At 40.3% G+C, this 26,117-nt stretch overlaps 1 protein-coding gene across 1 annotated transcript in view; it reads left to right on the top strand.

The window, feature by feature from the left end:
- wdr11 (WD repeat domain 11) overlaps nt 1-26,117 on the top strand; it is a 54,294-nt gene that overhangs the window by 4,135 nt on the left and 24,042 nt on the right. The window contains exons 5-12 of the mRNA XM_034608565.1: nt 43-247; nt 4,923-5,088; nt 7,909-8,011; nt 8,714-8,912; nt 10,000-10,100; nt 14,558-14,734; nt 20,208-20,292; nt 24,401-24,507. Coding sequence (XP_034464456.1) covers nt 43-247; nt 4,923-5,088; nt 7,909-8,011; nt 8,714-8,912; nt 10,000-10,100; nt 14,558-14,734; nt 20,208-20,292; nt 24,401-24,507 — 1,143 coding nt within the window. The remainder of the gene's footprint in view (nt 1-42; nt 248-4,922; nt 5,089-7,908; nt 8,012-8,713; nt 8,913-9,999; nt 10,101-14,557; nt 14,735-20,207; nt 20,293-24,400; nt 24,508-26,117) is intronic.

Genomic DNA, 26,117 nt, shown 5'->3' with positions numbered 1-26,117 from the left:
AGTTGTAATCTTTATCATGTTTTTCTACTCTTCCATTTGCAGTACTGACCAGCGAGGGAATAGTCTTTATCACAGACTTTACCCACTCCAAGCCCCCAGGCAGTGCTGGCAAAAAGGTGTACATCGCCAGTCCGCATGCAAGCCCCGCCCACACCAAACCTGCTCCCGCCCCCGCTCTCCCGGCCCCTACTGGTGCCAAGAAGGCTCTCAACAAGGTCAAAGTGCTCATCACCAATGAAAAACCCACGTAAGAGCGACTAAATTAGACTTAACTTCCCTGACTGTATTAGAATGTTTATATTGTTTATAGTTTGGTTTACAGTCACACACGTGCAGTTGTATAAGCCTGTTGCACCAGAAGTTTTTTAATATTCACAGCATCATATCTTTTATAATTAGTATGCTGTGTGGAGATCTAAAAAGTTTCCTCTAAGAACGAGGCCTTGTTTACACTACTGAGGATATTTTCCCCTCTCATTTAAAAAGAAAAATATCTGTCCACACAATCTTCGCTTTACAAAATCTCCCTGTGTAGGCGAGAACACAAACGACTACAAATGCTCAAACAAGCATGCTATGCACAGCAGCTTTCTAAACCATTTCTCTTGGTGCTCTGTGCTTTCTGTTCATGCATGATCTCAATTTAAAATAAAATCAGAGAAAAGCTTTTCTGCCAGTGAGCTTTTGTCACAGCTATTTGACAGAGAAAATGAAATAGAGGAGAAAATGTCTCAGAATGTTGAGGAGGACCCTGATTACGAGGCATCCTCCTCTGATGAGAATAACCTCAGTGCTGATCCTCCTGTTGTCTCTCAACCACCAACAGACACGTTTCCTTCCAAAAATGTTAAGTTATCAAGGTCCCGTTCCCTACTTGAATCACAGGGTAGAATTTGTGGTGCTAATGTAATCGAAACGGTTCCAGGCCCCAGTAGATATGCTGTCAGCCATGTCCAGGACAAAATCAGCATTTGTTCTCTTCATAACATTTAAGAGGGATATATTTGAGATAACAAGGGGAAGGCACGTGTATGGGTACAGTTGTAAAAACTTGGTTGCTCATTTTGGCAGTAGTGTACAAATCAAAAGACGTATCACCAACAAGCTGTTGGAATATACTATATGGAATAATACTGGAAGGGCCAAATTGACCACGAACATAATATTTACTGACTTGGTTACTTTCCCTGATAATAGAAAAAGTTTTTCTCTCCAAATGGTATAAATAACAGAAAGAATTACTTAGAAATAACATAAACCCTAAAAACAAATACTAAAAGATCTATATTTCCAATTTTAGCAATCGGTCAAGTTTTGCATATTTTTCAATAGTCGAATAATCTGTATTCTGGATGTATTATGGGGTGATTGGGGGTGTTTTCTATGAAGGGCTATTTAAGTAGTCAACAAAGAAACATTAATTACCGGAAACATACATTTGGGTCACAATTTTGATTATAATAATTTTCTGGAGGTTGTTAATTGCTGGGGGCCAACATAACCCTAAGGATAAAAGATGTTAGTAAATTTGAGGATAACAGTAGCGTTAATTTTCAGTTTGCATGTTGACTAGAGTCTCAAAAGCGGAGGAGTATTTTCATTGAGCTAAATATCCATAATAGTGGTGTCTAGGTAATCTAGGTGTCAGTATGTTGGATATGAGCCTTGTATGCAATTTATTTCTCAAACCATTTTAAGGATCTGTCTTACATCATATCAGTTTCAGAACAGTCTCACACAGCCTGGTCTGCATTTTAAGTGAAGTCCCTCACAGTTCTACTTGAGCAACCAGGATTGAAGGGCATCGCTCAGGGTCAACACAGGAGTTTTATTCATCAGACAAGGCTCAGGGCAACTTCAGCTATGAAATGTAGTGCCCTTCACCTGTGGTGAATCTGCACCTTTTAAGCATAAATTATATCATATCCTTCACGGCTGGAAAACCTTTTTAGGCACTTGCATGTGTCTTATTTTATCAATCAAAGTTTCTCTCAAATAGATACGAGGGTATTATACAAACTGAAAGATGCGACATCGGGGAGCAGATTAACTTAACAATGTGGCATTTCTTGAATAAGCTCTCAACTTGTGATGCTCCCCCACCTCGTCTTCATCATGTGAGGTGACATGCTGACAGTGAATCGTGACAGCGAGTCTGTTTGTGGAATGACATGACACTTAAGTGTTTATCACACCCGGGAGATTTCTCTCTGGCAGAAATAACAGGCTCCGTTGTGTGAGCATATGATGGATTGTGGGTCTTTTTTTTTTTTTTCATTTTCTGATTGAGTTGCGTAGAAGAGCGTTTGTTTGTTCAATTCTTGTGCACAACATGTTACATTAAATTCAGGCAGTTTAAAACTGTCATATTGGTAATGTTTAAGTAAGTGATAAATGAAGCTAAGTGTCAGGGATTGAAGGGAAAGATTAATGACCTGCCACCTGCTACTACATTGTTTTATAACAAAGAAACACACAAAGATGTAGCTTATCAAAGATTTTATAACTTAAACCAGAAACTTTTTATACTGTATGAGTCTGATGGATCAAGGACCGAAGCCTTGTTTGATGTGCTGGCAGCTTTCTGCCTGAGTGGTTGTGACTGTCAAACAGGCTTATTTATAGCAGCAGCACTCCGGCCTATCTGTCCACCCACCCAGCGAGCTCTAATAACAAACACTCCATTAATCTTAACTTGTCTTTATTTCCTCTCATGTCTCTCTTGTCATGTCCATTTAAGTCCTTGTGTCTTCTAGTATTAGTACGTGACACACCCCTTCCTTCACCTTTCACACGGTGGTAATTGTTCTTGCTGAAAATGCTGTATTCCTCCGGGCTGCTTTGTCTCTGTGTCGGGTTTGGGTGTTTATCATGTTCCGTGTTACAGTATCTCTCCTCGTGCTCTGTCTGCCTCGGGTTGATGTATCTGCTCTCCAAGACTGTTATCAGAAACTCGTTGAATACAGTACTTGATCATGCACATTAGAGTCTAATCAGGCAGCCATTAATCTGGCTGTTAGCTAGCACGGATCTGGTCCCTTTATCAAGATGACAGAGAATTTTTTTTTTTTACACTCACACAATCCAGCATGCCTGTTTGTAAACACGGATACAACACCACACTTACTGTATCCAGAGTATTACATCAGCAGTTTGTGTAGATACTGTTTGTATATAATTGGGTATCAACTAATCTAACTCAACTTTTTTCTTCTCTCTACCCCAAACACAAACCCACACACACAAATAAACACACACTCACACATGCACACAGGCAAACGCAGACAGGCTAAATGTATGAAAATGTAATCGGTTGGAAATGTTATAGTCAGTAAAACATTAGAAGATGAATGAATGAATCAATTAATTATTGTCTCCGACGTAAAAGTTGTTATCCCATAGATCGCCAACACCTGTGGTTACCGTGGTAACAGCACATGAGGTTTTCATTACTACAGGAAGTCTGGAGGTAGCAAACGCTGCTTTTGTCGGAAGTGATGTAAGATTGTTTTTCTGGCAGACATGATCCCGCCGACATGATCTGACCAAAACAGTCACGTGACACTTGCAGTTATAAGACATTGAGAAAATACACAGCTTGCCCTAACTTTAAACTGAATAATGATTCCTTGATTTACATGTGTAGATTGGGAAATGAAAAATGTGTGTCTCAGGAGTAAAGTTATAGGCAGCACCTACTGGTATTGCTTTTTTACGTCAAACTTAATCATTATATCAGATCGTTTGTATCGTGATGTCAGCTTAAGAATCGTTACACCCCTATTACATCTGAAGGCCATGTGCACATCCACACCAAAGTTATGATTTGCGCGCCACAATCAAGTAAGTTTATTGTGCATTGTCCAGACATCAGAAGCTGAAGTATCTACATAATGTATAAACATTGTATCAGATGTTGATGTCATTTCCCCTTATTTATTTAACATGATCAAAGAACCGAAGCGGGATGGTTCTTTTTAAACTCCTGTCCTTTGAGGTAGTCCTGTGCTGTCAGAACCATCTGGTGTGTGTTTTCGTGTGTTTGTATGCATTACATGTAGCAATGATTAACTATGTATGATCCATTGAAGGCCGTAGCCTTCATGCTTTATTCACAGCGAAGAGAGGGAGAGAGATGGGAAGTGTGTGCTGTTTGGGAAATTGGACAGCTGAATATTTTTGAAAGTGTTTGGGGTAATAGGATTTGTTTAGTTTTTTTCCTCAGTATTTTCTTCTTTCTCTGTGAAGATCTGTTGCTTTCTTGATGTTTCGCCTGTGGTGGCTCAGTCGTCTGAGCCTCCATCTCTGCCTCGCCTGACTTCAGTGGGCTGGGAACTGTGTGATTTAGCTCGGCAACTGCTAAAGGTTCCTGTATTCAGTCCATTTTATCTGTTACTCTTTCCCTAACACGATAATGATCTCCATTGTGTGATAAAGTTTGTTTTCTCCTTTATTTGATCTTACTGTGACCTAGAGGAATGACTCTGTAGCAATGAGTCATGGCCTTGGACCCTCATGCATTCTGAGAATATCGGGCCTCTGTTCCTTCTTGACTGGACTGCAAAGTGTCTCTGACACCTTTGTTGTTATACTGAGAGATCAAAACGGGCTGCTGCTTCAGATAGTAGTATTTGTAATTAGTAAAATGACAAAGTAAATTGTCATTATGCAAAACCAAGACAGGGGACAAAAGTAGAAAATGCCAAATCCTAAGAAATTTTTAACGTATTGAAGATATAGTCATCTCATTTGTTTATCTCTTTTATTTATGAAAAGATACATTATTGTTAAATATTTGGCTTTCCCTTTCTGTTTTACATGCCAGATGTTTTTCGGATAAGAACACAACCTGACACTTAAATCAATTTCCCTTTCTTACTCTGTGTGCATCCCTGTCCCTACTCTCCTGTGTGTCACTGTAGTGCGGAGGCGGTGACGTTGAACGACTGCCTTCAGCTGTCCTACCTGCCGTCCAAGAGGAACCACATGCTGCTGCTTTATCCCAGAGAGATTCTCATCCTGGACCTGGAGCTCAGCCAGACGGTGGGCGTGGTGTCCATCGAGCGCTCCGGGGTGCCCTTCATTCAGGTGAGGTGCTGTTTATGTGTGTGGGAAATTTCGTTTACATAAGGAAATCAGTAAAAGAGTTGGTGGAGATTGCAAACCTATAAGAAATACACTGACATCTCAGTTGGTCTAAAGTGAGATAAATGAAGGGATTCAGCAAGAATCTTTTTTGTAATGGATAATTCTTCCAGGAAGTCAATTTCCCCTGCCCTAGATTACAAAGTTCTCTGCTTTCCATCCTCCCTCTCAGTGATCATCGTCAAGCTCTGACAACTGTAACTGCACAGTCCTTAGCTACAGCCTAAAAAATCCTCACCAGCCTCTGTATTATCTGACTTCTGCACCTTCTTGTATTCACATTCAGCTGCACTGGTGACCTTTTAGGTGCCAATTCCCTCCGGAGGATTTGTCACAGGTCCAGAGCGTGTAACAGAACAGAAACGGCCTTTTAATGTCACTCTGTTGATTGTGCTATCACTCTGTGTCTGTGAAAGACTACTGTAGGGCGTGTCATTACACTGAGTGGTTGTTGAACTCTATTTAAGCCAATATTCCTTTCTAAATGTCTAACCTTGACATTCATGCCTGCATGCACTTGTATTGGCCAGTTTACTGTTCCCTAGTTTCTCAAAGTGATCCATCGACATTTTCTCTTTGTGTGAAACCTGTTTCATATTCCGACTCCATAAATCAAACTTTCCTTGGGTTGTCAGTGATCTTGTTTTAACAAAGATACCCACGGTTAAATAGTACAAAGGAAGAGAACAAGTCTTTGTAGTCACAGAGTAAGTCCTAAAGCCACAGAGCCGGAGTAAAGGGGTATTACTCAGCCTCCTGGGCTCTGTCCGACCAACTCCCCCTCTAAGTGTTATGAAGTGCTTGTCACACAGCCAATTTGCATGACTGATGACACAGGTTTTAAATACTTAGATCCAGGCTGCACTGTAGAAGCTCCAAGGGAAGACAGAAGAATATCGACACACACACACACACACTAATTTATACTACATACTGAGAGACTTGTAACCGGTGACAAAAATTAAGTTGCGACTCTGTGTTAATGCACCAAATTGTTTTATTTATTTGAATTGCATTGTTTAAAATTGTGTTTAGTAATTTGTGCACCTGCACTTAAAAAAAGTACAAGTTAAATACAAATAATGTTAGGGTCGAGCATCTGGGTAAGATGTGGCCCTGTGGTGACATAGTGAGAAAGACAAAAATGACAAATGGAGGAAAGATGAGAAACTGAAAAATGATCTATAGAGAATAATATTTGATTTTTAAAACGTATGGATCAGCTTGAAGTCTGCTGTTAAAGATTGAACATGGGAACAGGATCACAGCCATGCAAACTCACTGTCTCCACCATCGCCTGTCTGCCTGTCTGCCTGTCTGCCTGTCTAATGAAGTCGATTAGTACATCTTAACTTTCATCTCAAAATGTTTGCCCTCTACAAACATTATACCAGGTAAATTCAGGTGAATACCACATGTGCTCAGTTGTCAACATGATGACTGATATTGTTTTTCTATTCTGTCTGGAGACTGAAGCAATCGATTACTCTGAAGATTAATGGGCATCTATTTTAAACAATTGATTGAAAAGTCACTTTTCAAGCAGAATCCCATGTTTCAGCTTCTACAATTTGTAAATTGAGTTGAGAACCTTGGGAATTAGGACACAGTCCTTTTTCACACTTTTCTGACATTTTTTATCGACTAAAGGATTAATTATATAATCACATTTTTTAGATGATACAAATTATAATTAGCACCAGTGCTTATCTTGTCTATATAAGACAGGTATAAAATAAAAGTTAATTAATCCAGTCACTCATCTCTGACATACAGGTAATAGCTTGATTTGATTTATGTTTACATTTGTGTACTTTGGACGAAATCAAACAAAACCATACCTACAGATATTGCTAAGGGGAAAGTGTTCAACACATCAGTCTCCATTTTAACAATCGAAACACATGGAGCAAGTGTATTCAGAGCGTGTATAAATCAATTTCTAGTAATAAGAAAAAGGTTAGGCTAGGTGCATGGTTTAATATCTCTTAATCGTGGGTTTGTATGGGCATAATATGCAATACACCATGGGTACTCATTAGGACTGTCAATCCTCTATAATTCCGTTTGAATTTCATTCCTTATATTTAATATTCAAATTATATTCAGATTTTTTTAATGCAATTTTGGTTTGCTATACCAGCAACAATACACCTTTCACCAGTGGGGCACTGTCTATATTTGTAGAATATGTCACAGAGACATGAAAACATAAAACATCAGTTGAAGGGCATCTGTTTTTCTGGTGCGTGTTCTGTTTTCCTGTCTCTCTCCTGTTCTTGGAATGAGTATAAACAAAACCATTTTGTTTAACGACACACGCGTGAGAAGCGCAGCAGATCAGTCTGCGCTGTCATTTGCTACATTACGTTTTTATATCCAGGTATGTCTTGGGGAGGACAAGTCCGAGCTGCAGAGCCAACTCAAAAATACACATTTGAACGGTAATCATAGCATTTGAATAGTAATGATTTTTGTAATATTCAAATAATATCTTAGACTCCTGAGATTAATTCTAACAGCCCTCACACTCATATGGTCCAAAGTGCTTTTTCCATTTAAATGAATGATGGAGGGGGGGGCGTGAAAATAACAGCTTCTTCAGTCTGAAACTAGCAAAGACACTTTACAAAGAAGACACTGGCTTGTGTTTGATGCTGCTTTGTGCTCGGTGTAAGATGAGACCTTTCAAAAAGACTGTTTGTAAACCTGATTGTGAAAACGCACATCATTAGCTGTTCCCCTGACTCTCCCTGTGGTTAGGTTATTCCTTGTGCTCAGCGGGACGCCCTCTATTGTCTCCATGAGAACGGTTGTATCACCCTTCGAGTGTGTCGCTCCACCACCACTACAGAGGAGGCAGCAGGTATGAAAAGTCTTCCCAGAGACAAACACACACACACACACACACACACACACACACACACACACACACACACACACACACACACACACACACACACACACACACACACACACACAAGCTAGTGGCACTGTACTCACTCAGAAACCACTGTCACTCCTGTCAGCATCTATTCAGCCAGAGCCTGTAGCCTTTCTCCATGCTCCAGTGGACATGTGGCCTTTTTCTGTCTCATTTATCTTTGGCTTAGTGCTATAGGCTGATGGGACCATTGTGTCGCTGAATCCCTCTCACTCCCTGCTATCTACTCATCTTTATTTTTTCCTGCCATGTCCTTTTTTGAGACTCTCATGCACTCCTTTATTTTCTTACGTCCTTTCTTCATCTCTTGTTTCATTAAACCCTTTTTTCTAACACACAATACTCGTCTTCACTGGTTTCTCAATCCTTCCATCCATCTTTCTCTTCCTTTTCCCTTCACTCAATGTCCTCCTGCAAATGTTCTCTTTTTTTTCTTTTGTTGACCCCCCCTCCATTCATGTCCTCACCTATTTGCTCTGATTTCATCTCATTCTTTTTTTTATCTCCCACCATTCCTCTTTTCCGCTCTCCCTCACTGTCACCTTGTCTTTTCCGACTTTTCTTCCACTTTTATCTCCTCAATGTTTCCCTGGATCTCTCTCCATCTCTCTTTCTTTCCCTCAGACCCAGAACAGAGCGTCCAGGAGCTCATGTACGACCTTCGCTCTCAGTGCGATGCAATCCGAGTCACCAAGACAGTCCGGCCGTATCGCATGGTTATCTGCCCTGTCAACGAAAACAACGCTGGGCTCATGGTCAGCGACGGCAGAGTCATGCTGTGGGAGCTCAAAGCTCACACTGGCAAGCCTGCAGCCAATCCTAAGTACGTACACACACACACACACACACACACACACACACACACACACACACACACACACACACAGAGGAATGCAAACAATTCTCTCATGTTACATTACAGTTTTGCAGGAAGAAGCTGAAATTGCAGGAACAATTAATGTTCAAAAGAGTCACTACTTTATAAGGTGACTTAAACTGACTTAAAACTACCTAATCCTCTGACCTACATTTACTCTTCTTACTGACTGGTGTAGGAAGGGGGTTCAGAGAGTTTATAACATTGATGAGCCCTGCTTTCCTTTGAACACTCCCTCGATGCTCAAGGAGACGGTTTTCTCTTTCTCTCTTAAGTTCCTGCTTCCTGTGTGAGGTTGAGAGAGGGTTGTCTGCCTGTGAGCAGTCTAATTTGGGCAAACAAGACAAATCTTCTTCAGAGAATTATTGAGGGTTGGCACACTCTTCCTTTTTGTCACTCTGTGATGAATTGTCTTATTATAGTCTTTTAGAATTTATTTTCCATGAGTCTCAGACATGTAGGTTCTCTATTTCTGGTCTGTTCAGATGATGGCAGTTGCCTTTCACACTGCGATAAATTGATATTGATTCAAACATTCTGGTCTACAGTCTTCCTATTGGAAAGATAACAAACCCGAAAAAGAGGTTGTGATCCAGGTTCAAAATGCCGACGTGAATTATAATTCCCTCAGTGACATGGTGTTTGTCACAGTGTGCTGAGAATGCACAGATGAATTAAGATGAGTTATTTATGGGGAAACCCTTCACTCTGCTGTACCTGTTCAATTTTAGGTCAAGCCACCAGTGTATCAAGTGCCATCAACAGTCATGGAAACGTTCTTTCTAGGAATCATATCTGTTCTTTACTGAGCAGCAGCTAATCAATACAAGGCATCAGTACACGACTTACCCTCTATGAAATCTGCTGTGTCCCTTTGGGTCAGTTATTTATTAAGAAGCAGATCACATCCATCATTTGCACAAACAACATTCATTTATCATCCATTCACTTGCCTTCAATAATGCATGTGCGCCTTGCTTTCATTTGAGAGAAAATGTTTTTAATTAATATTCTCTCTCCCTCTGTTTGTCAGTTCGGGTCTGTCGCCGCTCTACTCCCCCGTGTCGTTCTGTGGAGCTCCGCTGGGTCCAAACCAAAAAAGGATTCAGGATCTCTCTCTTAACAGCATGATCGGTACGACTATACCCATCACTATCAACACCAGACATGTTGACGTCTACAACACATATTTCACACTAATCACTTCTTGTTGAAGCAGGGGCTTTTTTCCTCTCCTTAGAAAGATTGCTTTTCTAAATTCAAAAGATTTAGAGAGGCATACAGTGTAGACTATACATATTTTGACAGTTGCACGTTATGCATTCTTTATACTCTCTTTCAGCACCTTAACTTGATGTATAATAATTTAGATTACTTTAAAGAGCAGAGTCTATACTTCTACTTGGCTGTATTAACTTCAATATATAATCAACTGTAATGGTGATAGAGCCCCTGTAACACACAGTGCCAAGTGTGCAAGGGTTCTAAAGCAATTATGTTTTTGTAGCTCGTACATTAAACAACTCACACGTGGCTCAGAGTTGACTGAGAACTGAGAGTTGCCATTTAAATTGAGGTTGAGGTCTCTGTCAATATGACGATTTAAAGATGTGACCACTGCAATTCAATAAGATGATGTAGTAACAAGGTTTAAAAAAATAAATAAGACATGTCAAATGTAGTTGGGTTATTTAAATCAATAGTTGGGTATTTTCTAAACAAGCAGAAGGAAAAAGCAGGAAAACTATAAAATTACAAATGGTAGAACAGCGAGCACAAGTGTTTTGGATGAGCAGAAATTAATTTTTGTGTTGAAGAAAAACCCATTTATGACGATGGAGGAATGTAGGCGCACTTGTTGTCAAACATCAAGAGAAGACTTCATGGCCACGACCTCAGAGAATTCACCACAAGATGCAAACCCCTTTTAAACCTCAGAAACAGAAACACACAACAAGACACTGGTAGAGTGGTGGGAAAAAATGCTGAAGACTACTGAAATAAAATTCCCCTCAGTTGATCCGCAACTAGAGGAAAGGGGAGCTCATGACCCAATGCCACAAAGTCCCCTGTCAAACGGTTCTGTTATAGCTCGGGCATGTACGGGAGGCACTTTGGTATTTATTGATGATTTCCCAGCTGACCAAAGCAATAGTAGGAATACAGAGGTATACAGGAGCTTTCTGTGTGCTCAGATTTAGCTGAATGCTCCATACTGTGAGAACATTTCATCATTCAGCAGAACAATGGGGTTGAACATTTGGCCAAAGCAACCAAAGAGCTTATCAGGGTGAATAGGTGGAGTATCCTCAACTGGCCGAGTGAGTCACCTGATCTCAGTCGGATTGAGCTGCGTCGCACTAGGTGTGGACCAGGCTAAAGGCATAGAGAGCCCACAACGAGCTGAAGAGCTGAAAGTGGCTGCAGTGAGAGCATCATCAAATTAACTGAAGTCAATTTTAATTATATAGCATCAAATCATAACAGAAAAAATCTCAGGGCACTTCTCACATATAGCAGGTCTTGACCATATTAATACTTACAGAGACCAAACAATGCCCACCATGAGCAAGTGTCTTGACAACAACTTCTTTTTGAGACGAACAAACCTTGAGCAGAACCACAGGGTGGACGACCACTTGCCTCAACCAGAGAATACAACGTATCTGCTGATGTTACTGTCTTTGGGTATTTTCCACAAAGTAGAAAATATGATGATTTTGTTTAGCTTCATGTGCTTCATCTTTGAAGTTTGTTGAACACAAAGCTTGACCACTATATGTTAACAGGGCTATATTTACCACACAGTTTTTTCCATACTGATATTAACCTGCTCCAATTAACACTGAGACACTTAATCACTTAAATGTAGTTTCCATTTTTTCTATTTCCAGCTGAATGTGCCTAAGTCCAGAACCTGAACAACAGTATGTGTGACACTGCCCACTGTTACTCTGTGGAATTGTGTGTACTTAATATACTGTATATGTGTGAATGTGTGTTCATCAGGCCTTATTGTATCTTTTATTGTTCCTCTGTGAGCTGTTTGCGTGGGCCTCTCCTTCACTCTTAGCTTTAATGAGTGACTACTGGTTTCTCCTCTGCTGCACAGCACAAGCCAGAACGATTCCCCAAGCTGAACGGCTCGGAGGGGTCCCATGGGTGCTGGGCCGTGCCTCCTTTTCACTTTTATCTCTTTACCATCTCATCCTTTTGCTTATATTGTGATTTTCTCTCTAACACATGCTGGTCTTATTCCCTTACACACACTCTCTCTCCTCCCTGTTGATTTAGAAAAGACCTGCCTATCAAAAGATGAATGTAGGTATACAATAGTAATGAAATTCAGGATTTCTTTTATTTTTATTCTTTTATATTATTCAGTTGTATTCAACGAAAGTTTGAGAGTGGAAGGCCTTGGGGAGGTGGAGCACTAGTATTTATGCTGGCATAAGAGGATTTTGCCATCTCTCCCCTTATATATACACACACACACACACACACACACACACACACACACACACACACACACACATACATGCACGCACACACACAAGCACACACACGCATTACATGCACATACAGAGAAATTGAAGCCAGCCATTGCCTAAAGCAATAGCTCTGTCTGACATTTGCTGACTAAATCTCTTGTTATGAGGCAATGACACTGACCTGCAGGATGCTAATATTTTATGAAAAGCTATCTTGTGTTATGATGTGATGCTGATTGGCTGACCATAAGAAAAGCATTAGGCAGACCGGTTATTGCCACATGCAAGAAATGTGTTCATTTGCCTTCATTTTGTATTCTCATTTGTTATACCTTTTAATCTATTGTTTCTCTGGTTCCAGTTTTTATTGATGTGTTACCTTGTTTGGAATTATGTCCTCGTCTCATTTAATTATAACTTCAAGCTGTAATGACGCTCAGTTAGACAGACAATGTGTTCCAATGTGAAGGAGGCTGTTATGGTGGATGAATTGAAAACAAAATGGATTTTTCCACCAGTGCCGGTAACAACACTAAGGTTGTTGCACCCTCAGAGGATGACTGTCCATTAAATGGAGTCATTAACAGCCTAATTGTGACGGGCACGGTCATCAAAATCCAAGCTTCAGTAAAACAGAGTACAGGTTCAAGTATTTCAAATAAAAGTTAAAAAAATGAAAGGATCCGAGGCTTATATTTACATTGAATATAATAATATATAACAATAATAATGTTAAGTTTTATGACTGCACAATGAGAGTTAGCCTGCAGGGGCTGTGGTTCAGGGGTAGAGCGGATCGTCCACCAACTCTCTCTCTCTCTCTCTCTCTCTCTCTCTCTCTCTCTCTCTCTCTCTCTCTCAGCTGATGTTGATTTGTTTGAAATGTCGCCACGATATCAACACGAATGGAATGAATAGGCGTGAATGGGTGAAAAAGTGTACTGTAGAGCGTTTGGGACATTCATCAAGACTAGAAAAGCTCTATATAAAAACAGACCATTTTCTTAACTGGATGACACCTAGAGAAACTTCTCTGGCGTAATTGTCTCAACTCAGCACTCCCTTCTTGAGATCATCAAAGATGGTAAACTTGCTAACAAGCCACAACTTCATGAAATACCGATTCTAATCTGCTGGCTCCCAGCTGCAGTCAAAAATAATGTGAGTGTTTACATTTCAGCCAGAACAGAAGAGCTTTGGATTAGACTGCTGAGTTGAAAGTTTGATTTGTAAGAGTGCTAATGAGCCCTGTTACAAATATTTATCTAGAATTTAGAAAAGGGGAAATGAGAGATAACTGCACACTTCTCTCTGTGCTAAAAAGATTAGATTCTGGCTTTTATCTGTATCAGGGTATGAATGACAATGGATGTGGAGGAGTAACACCTGCATGAAATGAGGACACCATGCTGGTCTCATGTATATGCAGCTTCATCTGGAGTTGTAGCAGGAGCAATAATGATGCTGTTTAATAGTTGATGCTGTTGGTCCTTTAGCTGTAGTTGATTAGTTTGTGTCTTTGTGTCTGGTTTTATTGGCTTTTTGTCATGTCTTTGTTTATTGCACTTCAGTAGTGAAATAGAGTAACCTTTTTCTAATACACATTTATTATTTCCAATACACAGTTTGCAAACAAGTGAATTGTGCACTGGTGTGGTCAAATATACTGCAGCCAAGTTTTAATGAAATGTCCCCACGGATGGTTGCATCAGAGTAGCTGTCTGAATCCTGTCTTTTTCTTAATGCCAACTTATTCAGCTGCCAGACATATCATCTAAACTGGATCAGCTTGACTAATTTCACTGTACACTTATATTTTGTTGGACACGGTTAAATCAACACATACATTGAACGGCAGTGAAACCAACTTAAAGCATCAATAATGTGATGTAAGTTGTAATGTTAATTTATTGCAAATTGTATGAACTTGGTTGAATGGCCCTCACTCATCTCCCTCAAATTTTATTGTTTTGTAATTTTCTTTACAGTGCTATAAATTCGTTATTTACTGTGTAAAATATGTTCTAATTATTCCATTAATATAAGTCTATGGTCAAAATGTCCACCTTAAACTTTCCACTGCTTTGGTTCTATCTGTAGGCCAGACCTTGATTGCTGGTGAGAGTCTTCCTCCATCATCCAACCAGACGGAGGTCCAGTTAAAGTTCCTGCTGACCGGCCTGCTGTCTGGTCTGCCGCTGCCACCGTTTTCCATTCGCATGTGCCCACCACTCACCACCAAAAACATCAACCACTACCAGCCCCTGCTGGCTGTAGGTAGGTAATAACGCACCTCTGACACATACACTCACAAAACTCTAGAACTCAAAGAGGAGCAAGGCACTATGACTGGCAGGGTTTTGGGAGCTGTGATCTGCCCCATGAGAAAGCTTTAGGTAGTAGTTTGGGCAATAATCTAAACTGTCTAAACCAAGATATGGGTTTTCTCTGGCACTGTCGGGTTAACAACAATTTTGAAAGAATTACACAAACATGGATGTCAAAGTATTGAATAAGATTGTTTTCATCGTCAGTGTTTAAGTGTTATAACAGCAACAAAAACACAATGGAATATACAGAAAAAAGATGATTCTGAATATTAAATACCATTTCTGCTGATGAATTCTGCCCCTAAGTCCTATACACTGGACCTTTTAAATGATGGCTTTAATAATTAGAGCAAACTATCAGCTTGGAGTTAGAGTGTTTTTCAAACTTGCTGTTATTGTTCTAAACCCACTTGACATATTTGAAATGATCTTCCTCGAGTTTAAAAATTAAAACGAATCTGACTGTGCTCTCAGCAAATAATGCAAAAGGCATAGAATTAATCTCAAATATCAGCCTCTGTTATTACTCCCCCGAGACAGCTGCAAGGCAAGAGAGACAGTGAAGCAGAGAAAGTTTGGATTTATTTGTTTTTGATCAGCATTGCAATTTTCATCAAAAGCTGTTCCCTCATCTTCCCCACAGTAATGATGCATACAATTACAAAGTCTGTATTTAAATGGAAAACTAAGAGCATCATTTCATATAAAACGTGTCTCTGTTTTTGTCTCTGTCTTTCCGTCTGCTGCTCAGTGTGTGTATGCACACACACTCCTGCCTGTGCACCTAAATTCATTTTAGGCACAGGCATACTGCTGTTCTCTCCCCATCGAAGCTAACCTTCAGTTTAGTTGTCAAGCTGAAAAATAGGCTACGCTCAGTCCCCTGATGAAGACCACGTAAATTAATCATACCTCAAAGATATATTGCCTCCTTTAGATCCACACACAAGCAGATGAATAATGACACCTTCAACCTACTCATCTTACAACCATTTTCACTGGGTGTCTTTGTCTTTCTGACATGTGCAACATGTCCACAGTGGTGGAACACCAAGACCTCTTAAATTCACTGGACATTATTACATAATAACTACAATAGTTCTAAAAGGCCTTGAGGGACAACTGCTCCACCATTCTACCTAAAGAGCTGTGGTTGTGGCTGTATTCCTAGGTGAGAACATGCTAAGTCAACCCAATTAGTATGCAAAAGACCACAATATGGTTTGAGGATGCATATTTGTATTTGCTCTAACAATGGCGCGATAGAGTCTGTGGGTTTTTAGCAACCTAACCCAGTAACCAAACTGCAAATCCATCCCTCATCATCTATGCTGCTTATCCTTTGAGGGTCGCAGTGGGGGTGGAACCAATCCCAGTTTACATTGGGTTAGAGGCGGGGTACACCCTTGAAGGGTTGCCAGCATATCACAGGGCTGACATATATTCACACATACAGGCAATTTAGAATATAGAAATTGACCTAACCTGCATGTCTTTGAACTGTGGGAGGAAGTCAGAGAACATGGAGAGAACCCACAAAGATACAGGGAGGACATGCAAACTCCACACAGTAAAGCACCAGCAGGCCGTTTAAACCCAGAACCTTCTTTCTGTGATAGCGCTAACCACTGCACCACAGTGTAAGAAAAAAAAATTAAAAGAGATAAGTTCACAGTTAAGAAATAAACCTGGATTTGAATCCTTGTCTCCTGGGTATACGATCTGGGTTTTACCCAACCACCCACCACAACTTCATCCATATGTGCTTTTTGTCGTTCTTCATACTACCTCACCTTCCTGCCTGAAGCCTTTCAGCAAGAAAGCTTTCAATACATTGGTTTAAACAGTGCACTAATTAACAAGCTTCCTTCATGCCACATTAGCTCTATTCTTAGTATGTTCTCGGCAGCAGACACCGCTCTTTCAAAAGCAGCAAATCCAGAAAGTCTGTTCAGTCAGGGACCTGTCCTGTTTCTAATCAGAATGTGACTCTGGAGCGATTACAGTAGGACCACTTCCTACTGCAGATGGTGTGGGGTTGACTTGGCATAGCTGGTTCCCAGTGGCCCTCAGAATCTAAAAGTAGAACACGACATCCCCACGGTTGTCTCTCGCAGCATTATTGAAATGTGCCTTGTGTTGCACTTGCTGAATGCCGGCCACTAAGTGTGAAAGACTGGATAATCACAGAGGAGATTTTGATGAAAGATGCAATCTCTACTGAAAAGTGAAGGGTATGTCCTGGCAATTCAAAAGGCAAAGTATGTTTAATTACAATAGCAGCTTGAGGCCAACATATTTCATTTATAGTCAAGTTCTTATTGTAGTTTTGTTAGGAATAATTCCTGTGCTATTACAGTAGAGTCACACTAACTTAAGAAAGTGTCATATTTGGAGTCTTGAAATCTGGTACTTTACCTCCTGTCATGCTTTATAAATTGGAATACGTTCCTGGGTTAGAATTGCAAGTGTCACCTCCACAGTAATGATGTCTAGGCTGGTTCTGTGACAAGTGTTCTGGCAAGAGATGGCATCTGTCACCTCTCCTATATACCAAGACCCAGATGATACACCTTATCAGTAAATCCCTGTGTGAGTCCTTAAAAGTTACAGCTCAGTTTCTCTTTTGGATTCTGAATTACTCTACATTAGGGTTTCTACCATTCGGAATCTGTATAGGTTTACTTAATGTAGACTGAAACAATCTGCTGTAGATCGAAACTTAGTTAAATAGAGACTATTGAGTGTCAGCGATGTGACACCAGTCAGAAGAACAACCAAGGGAAACCAAGTTTTTACACTTTCCACTTGGTGCAAATAAAGGCAAGAGATGAGCTCACTTCTGAAGGTGTGAAAGCACTGGGGGCTGAAATTGCCATCCACAGTTTCATTACAGTGAGAAAGAGGGTAGGAATCCCCGTGTGTTTCTGTTTTCTCTATTTCTGTTTTCTACTTTTCCCATCTGTCAGTCTTTCTTGCACCTTGCCTCCGACAGGGAGGTTACATAAACGGTGCTACCTGCCTATCTGCCCAGAAGCACTGCTGTCTGGTCTCCTGTCGAAAAACCTGTAATCTGTATGAGTCGTGGCAGCTCCATTACAGATAGTTACAACACCTAGAGCCTTCCTCTCAGTCACCTGTGCACAAACTCAAACAATCCAACATCCTTTTCCAATCATTGGATGGCAGCATGACTAATTTATTTATCTGTGCTTTGCCCAACAGCTATTCTGTGCTGCATTGTTTGGATTTGATGGGAATGAAACAGCACTATGAGTAGAATAATGTATCAACTCAGCGGAAACATACATTTTTCAATTGCAAAATGTGGGAAATAAACATCTACGCACTGACATTCAGGCAGCTAGTGAAGCATGCACTTCAAAAAGCAAAACAATTATCCGATGGACTGATTCACATTCTCAGCTCCACTGGTCTGTCATTGGGAATATTAATTACATTTGAAGTCCACAAAATATTCTATATAAACTCAAAGCCTTTAGTTTAAGTTACAAATTTACTTCTGCTTCACTTCCCGGTCTGTACATGACCCTGAAGCCAGCAGCCGGTTAGCTTAGCAGCGGCAAACTGTGCTATGTCAAGTAGTAGTTCCCCCCTTGTAAAATGACAAACTAGATGTGTTTACACTTCAGTTTTGGTATGGATTTAAAACAAAGAGTATTCAGAGAGCTTTATGGTTGGGCAGCTCAGCTAACCAACTAAACAACTTTTTATTGGAAATGTTTTCCTAACCTAAAGCGGGAAGATTTGTTTTGTATTTGTCTCGTAAAAACATAGAGAAAAAACTGCACAACTGTCAAATACTGAGCAGCATTCACCATAATACGAAAATTTCTTATCTTATTTAATAGCCTGTGTAATGACCAGCTGACCTGAATTATAAGGGAATTTTGGCAAATAATGATGCTATTTTCCATCATATTTCAGTTATCTTTTCCAGAATCACAATGACATCTTCTTAAAAATAGTCTCTTCTCCACTTCAAGTAGCAGGCTGCGTCTTTTGATCACCTTCAAACAGACGTTATGAAACAAATCAGGGAAATAAATATCTACTGTATGTTTATCACAGACAACCCACTTTTTGTTTGCCCAACTTCCTCCTGAAACTTCCTACAGTCACACTGCATGTCATCTATCAGCTACTCAGGGAGCAGGAGCACACACACACAACACACACACACGATGCATGCGCCCATGTGGCAGTGCCTGTGGGCTCTGCCTATCACTACCTCCAGATGTTGTGTCAGCATGTGGTTGTCATGCTGTCGCACGGTGCAGACTGAGCAGTACTTCGCAGAGGGACTGGCACATCAGCCCAGTTCCATCACACTCAGGATAATCATAGATCTGAATGTCCTGCTGCACCTGCTGGCGATCATTACAGAAATATATAGAAATCCCCCAAACGTAGTTAAACACTTTCTAAACACCATGAGAATTGGCTTTTATTTGCCTTCACATCTGCTACAGAGTTGTGTGCACCATGCTCCTGAGTTGAGTAGTTGTTTTAATGACTTCATGTCCCTTTCTTAAGTTATAACCAAAGCTGTTTTGTGCTATTTTTAGCTTATTTTTCCGATTAATGTAAATCTAGCCAATGGTATTATATAAACGCATAAGAAAATCTTTTCTAATCGTTTAACGGAAACGTCCTTATACTAAATAGGATTAGTTTTCTATGGTTCAGTGCTGAAAGTGTAAATAAGGGCTTCTTTTGCATATTCTTCAAACATGGGCTCTTATATAGTCTAGTAGAGGAACAAAAATGTGACATCACAAATCCCCAGAGGATGCAAAATCATTAACTTTTTAATTTTAATACATCAAACGAGCTCCTTAGTATAAATTTCAGTCTGGATTTAAACCAGGCCTTTGCTAAAAAACATCAGCTTTCCCTGCAAATTTTAAAACATTTGAGTTTAAATCAATTTATAGTTGGAAACGTTGCCCACATAAGAAGTATTCAAAAATAATCTCAAAGTAGGTATATCCTAGATTTTCTCTGGTATATTATAAACAGTTTGTCAACATTTGTCAAACCTTTTGATCAGTGTCAATGGTCACATGCAGTATTAACTCAGGAGGGGTTAGAGTTGGAGGTAGAGCTTCTGTGTTACTTCCCCAGCAGTGGATGGACAGTGTCCGTAGGCTGTGAGTTGGATGAGTCACAGATTGATGTGCTGCCTCTATCCCCACCTTCTGCATTGCAGGGAACACATGTGGTTGTCACACTGACGTGTCATCTTTCTGAGCCCGCTGGAGGCGAGATGCTGCTAAGATAAGAACATGTCTTGCGTGTGACTTCTCGTCTTTCTGTGTCATATTCCTCATTCTCTGCATATTCCTCATTCTCTCCCTCTCTCTCTCTCTCTCTCCCTCTGTTCCTCTTCATCTCAGGCACCAGTAACGGTTCTGTACTGGTCTATAACCTGACCAGTGGTCTTCTCCACAAAGAACTCAGTGTCCACTCTTGTGAAGTCAGGTAAGATTTTTGTTTCTGTGCAGAACTTTTACATCGTCCGCACACTAGCTTACCAGTGAAGTGTGTGCAGTCGTGCTGCTTTTAAGAACCAATATTTGTAAAACGACATTCTAGCATTTTGGATGAACCCCAGTGGCCAGTCACTCAGCTCAAGGCGGATTGATTCTTTCTTTTTTTCTTGATTGTTTTCAGGCTCATTAAAGTTAGTGGAGGCAATTGGCACTCACATAATTAGAGTGCCACCATGACAACTGTTGTGTTAAAGAGAAGTAATTCCCTGGCCTTCTTTATAAGGGTTTTATCTGCATATCTTAGAGTACTTCAGCTAAGTGCAGTACTTTTGATTTGAATAATTATACAAGCGCTACAAGAATACGCGTAATTCAAACAGATATAGAGATGGTGGTTAAATATATGGCCTACTGTATATTATCTACACGTAGAATGCCCACATCATACTTTGCTTTTATATGCAAATTAAATCAGAAAGACTGAAAATGTTAATGTGTTGACAAGTGAAAGTCTGGGGATGGTCTCAGAAAAACCCCGGCACCATATACTGTGTGATCACACCAGAGCATATTTAAAGAAAAAAAACAACAACTACGTGTGAACACCTGCCTTCATACATATACTGTATACCAACAACTAACTGAAAGGTAAGTTTGTTTCCTGAAGTGTGGGTGATCACACACAGAACTGAGATGCACTTGAAAAATGGGACCGGCTTTGCAAACTGTGCAAATCCATTTATCACAACAACCCAATAAATTGCATTACAAGGCCCATAATGCACTGTGTGTATGTGTGTGTGTCGACCTTTGTGTAAGTGTGTTTGAGAGATTGTGTTTGGAGTAGAGGGTGTTTTACATTTGCGATGCCCAATTTTATATACAGTATCAACACATACTGCTGATGTTACACTTTGGGTACAGCCAGTATGGTGTTGTATTTGCCCAGTAAACACTATACATACTATCCATCCGTCCTTTAGTCATTTTGTTTATCCTATGAGGGAACAAAAAAACATACCATTTCTGCCATTTCACAATTAATTTGGAATAAATCTCAATAGGAGCGTCACCCTTCACTGATTTCCACACAAGGAATACAACACACTCTCTTATCTTGTTTACCAAACCCAATTTTCACAGCATCCACGTTTCTCACAGTATAGACCTGCTAGACTTGTCAACCTCGGGTGTTGAAAACTTTAATGTCGTGCTCTCGTATTACGCATGCTGGCTCGATGGAAAACCCCGGCGGAACACAGTCATTTTATTAGTTACACTTGTGTTTTTCCTGCTATGACAAGTCACAATATTGCCTGGGAGGAAAGTTGTATTTATTACACTGTGAAATGCACGCTGAATATTAATTAAATTTTCATTTGTCACATAAAACAAATTACTTGACTCTTTTGTACAGTGAAAAATGGGCCGAATATTTAGGCTTCTCCTGTAATGTTCTCTTAACCTCCGAACACTACACCATTCTCTCAAGTAGCTAATTAATGAACCTGTCAATCACACATCGCAGGGGCCATTCAGGGACAAGCAATCTTCATTATTAGACAGCATCCTCCTTCTCTTCAATACCAAGCATTTGAAAAGGGAAAATAACAACTAACAACATCAGTAATATTGAACAGTTGTTGATGACATTTCTTGGAATCAATGATGAGACCACCAACACAATTAGGAGCTTTTTAGTTTGGAAACTCTGCCTGATACAGATCGAAGCTATTTATAAAGATAAATTGTTGAGATTCTGCTCAATACTGCATATGAATGGGTCATGAATACTTCAGTGCCAGAACCTCCTGCAAAAACACCCTATTCTCTTTTGCCTATTAATTTTTAAGTATTTTTTCTCTTGATGTGGGCTGGCAACAGGGACTGTGACTGACGAAACAATAACTCCATTCTCTATGATCCCAAGAAGAGGTGTTACCACTGGGCTAATGGAGAAATCCAGCCGGGACAAAACAATACACTATCTGCATCCATGTTTGTGCTGCGAAAAGTTATTAAAAGTAGTCACTTAATTTGATTGGGTTTTTGTATTCTGAAGAACTCAATTATTCCAGATTAATATGGTTTTCAGGACTTTTGTGATTGTGGTTGCTCATTACTCATAACAAGCTGACCGAAGCAATATCACAAGTCAAGTTGCAGAGTTATAGTTTTTGAAGTTCGTTTACAACTAGTGCAGTGCCCGCTCTAAACCTGCCTGTCTGGAATGGGCTGTTAGCTTGGCCTAATTATCTGGAGCTGGTTCAGAATTATTCATTTTTCATTAGTGAGTCCCCCTCAAATAGAGTATAATGTCACTTTTTATTGTTTGTGTACTGAACATTGTGTGAAGAGCTTTTTACAGCAGTCTAGGGAAGTTATAAATCTGCAATGAAGATTTTATAGTCATTGTTTTTCTTAAAATGAAACTGAATATGCTTTATTACTCTTCACGTGGGAATTATGTACAAGTTTGAATGATTTACCTAATGGGCTGTATATTTTCATCCAATACATGGTGGCTATTTCAGAAGTCTGTTAAGTACTCAACACAATGTTCAGACCCAAGTTCACAACTTTTCAATGTAAAAGCTCTGTAATTCAGATGGATACAAAGCAAGTGATTCTATGAACGTTGTTGCCGGAGATCAGCATCCTCGATGTTCGACCCTCGACAGCTGTCCACACTGACTGCATGGCACTGTTTGCCTGTTTATGCAAAGTTTATCTATCTTAAAGTCCCAATTCAACACTGCACTTCCTTGGGCCCTTAGCGATACACATGCCAAATGTGAAGCTGATAAGATGAATAGTTCACGAGATATGTGAGACAAAGATTTCCTGGTGTAGACAAAACAGATCCCTCAACATAGAAAGTAGTTACATATTTGACCTAAATCTGGCTTTGTTTCAGGGAGGTTTTGTTTAATAGTTAACTCTTATGTCCTGCTGTGTTTCTGCTCTATGACCTGGTTCATCATGGTGCGCGTGGCGAACCACACTGAAAGGAGATGAAGTCAGAACGCTGAGCCCCAAAATGCAACGGCCAAACGTCAACAAAGAGCAGGGCTGCGCGTGATTAGTTAGTATTCTCTAATGAGGAGTAAAACTATTTCACCAGGATTAATTAAGCTCGAGATTGAATCATTAATGCCGTTAAGAGATTGATCGGGAGCAAACGTGATTTGTTTGAGCAGAGCCAGGCTTTCTTTAATGAGAGAAGTTGGTATCCATGAATGTGAAACTCCAGCTTACTTTAATGAGCTATGCAACACAAGCACAAGTTACTTGAAATGTCTGTAAGCTGTGTATGTGTGGAGTAAAAGGGAGTGATTAGGCAGCGGATCTCTCTGCCTGGTTTCTGGTGTCACCGAGGATTTGAAGTACAGTACATGATGCTGAACTGCTTCTCATCTGCTTGTCATCTCTCACTGAATGCTTTTGTACCCTGTGCTCACATGTGGCGCCTAGTATTTTACACATGCAAGCATTTGCCCATTGTTTATTTGCTTGGTGTTGCACTCTGCTCTGGTAGATTTGAACCCCTCGCGTTTTTGAATATCGGGAGGGCACGGAAAAGGACAAATAATGGAAAGTAAATGAATAACATAACAAACCCACTCAGACATTCATATCAAAGCAGTGCCATCAGATCAGGGCCGTCTCTGTAGAGCGCCGCTGTTATGTCCGCTGCTGTGACGTTCAGCATTAAGTTCAAAGCTGTGTGTTTTGTGCGTTGGGAAGAGCAGAGGTGCTTATGGAAATGAGTCCAGCAGCCCTTGCCTGATCACAGTCATGCCAAAGGAGGCCTGGCTACTTAGCATCTCATTTACATTTAGTGGGGAAATTGACTAATTAATCATGTGGCTATTTACCATCTCATTAGAGTGGAGTGTGTCTGTGTGTGTGCTCCCTGAGCTGTGCCCACCTCTAGAAACATTTTCATATCACACACTTTTTTTTACACCGTGCTAAATTAGAAGTAATACCTTGTCAGGATGTTGCGGAAGGAATATTTCACAAATAAACTGCACGTATGGGATAGCAATATTATTCATGTAAATAAAACCTGAGTGTGTGTGCTTATTCCGCAGGGGGATTGAATGGGTGAGTCTTACCAGTTTCCTATCCTTCGCTACTTCTTCCCCCAACAACATGGGCCTGGTGCGAAACGAGCTGCAGCATGTCGACCTGTCTACTGGTGAGAGACACACACGCACACGCACCACCTGAGGGTTACCATTATCACTTTTATGTTGGTCATGGTTCTTGATATTTCTGTTATGCTCACGACTCTACACTAACAAAGAGAATAAATACTCAACAATAAACAAATAAGCACTTCAGTCCCTCTCTCTCTCTCTCTCTCTCTCTCTCTCTCTCTCTCTCTCTCTCGCTCTCGCTCTCGCTCAATGTGATTCACTAAAGCATTGGGAGTATTGTTGTTCCACCTTTGTTGTTGGCAGCCCAGGTAGTCACAGAGCAGGATTAGAAAAAATATGGGCCGCTATTGTGCTGCACATCACACCTCTGATTTCACAACGCTGCATGTTATCTAAAATCGCACATGGGGCGTTGATATGCCTGTTTAATTGGTTCAGTGTAAACAAGCAAAGGGGACGTATTGAGGGATCTTTAAATGATAATACAGTGGGATCTCTAGAAAACAGGGACTGTTTTTGTTCACCCCCAGGAAGTACTTACACACTCCTCCAAATTATGGTCCAAACCAAACAGTGTTAGGGTATCACCAAGGGAGGCCAAGCTCCGAAAATGAGATCCTATCATGAGTTCCCGCAGAGCGACATACCTTGCCTGAGCTCCTTGATGGGTCTATAGAATTACTGCAGCAGCAGTAAAGTCTTTCTGCAGTATATACAGTGCTATGTTTTCTGTGCCAAAAGTTGGAAAGTAACTTTAATGTGATCAGTTGGATGCGATGTTGGATATAAATAATTGATGAGCACTTTTATCATTTTGCACAAATTTCAACTTTAATGGGCGGTTTGAGAATTTTGCATGGACACAATAAAAAAATATGGTCAGAGTAAGGAATCGGTGGCAGAGCCTTTATCCCCAATTCAATCAGGCCAACGGTGAGGGTAAGTCACTTCTTTAATGAGTCTCTCCTAAGCTCTGGAGTCATCAAAGTTAACAGTCCACACCAATAGCTTTGGTTATAGCCCCATACACTTCCCAGCGCAGACATACTTAATTGTTTTTCCTTCTAAGTTCAAATGAGTTCAAGTGAATGAAATCCCCCAAGATGGTATTTATCAACCTAGGGTTAATAGATTCCAGGGGTCGCCAGACAAATAAAATCTACTGATCAGGCTTTTCATGTTTAACAAAGCGGATCTAACCAGTTTTGTCAGATATCACTTGAAACCACAATATATCAAGTTTTTTGTTTGTAAATCAGGAGGCCACAGAACACAGCATTGTTGCAGCGGATCAGGGACAGAGGAAAAAATCATGTAATGCATCAAAATCTGCAGTGCCCAGAGCACGTTCAACAACACGCAGGTGCTAGCTGTTAAAAATAAACAAAACAGAGCTGTCATCAGAAATTCAACTTGAGTCTTTATTTCTTAACATTTATTTATCAGAGCATTCTGAACAATCACTCAAAGTCAGTGAAGGAGATGCACAGAAACAGCTGTTTATGGTTTTCATCTCTGTCATCTCTGTCGAACACCTCCACCCTCTCCCTGCCTCACATTGACGGTCCCTTCACGTCCCTGTCGTTTCCCTTTTGTCTGTAGATTGATCGCTACAATGGAGGGAAAGGAGGGCTGAAAGATCTATTTA

The sequence above is a fragment of the Hippoglossus hippoglossus genome, chromosome 15, assembly GCF_009819705.1.
Source record: "Hippoglossus hippoglossus isolate fHipHip1 chromosome 15, fHipHip1.pri, whole genome shotgun sequence".
Classification (NCBI taxonomy): domain Eukaryota; kingdom Metazoa; phylum Chordata; class Actinopteri; order Pleuronectiformes; family Pleuronectidae; genus Hippoglossus; species Hippoglossus hippoglossus.
This window is presented reverse-complemented; position numbering and strand designations above follow the sequence as displayed.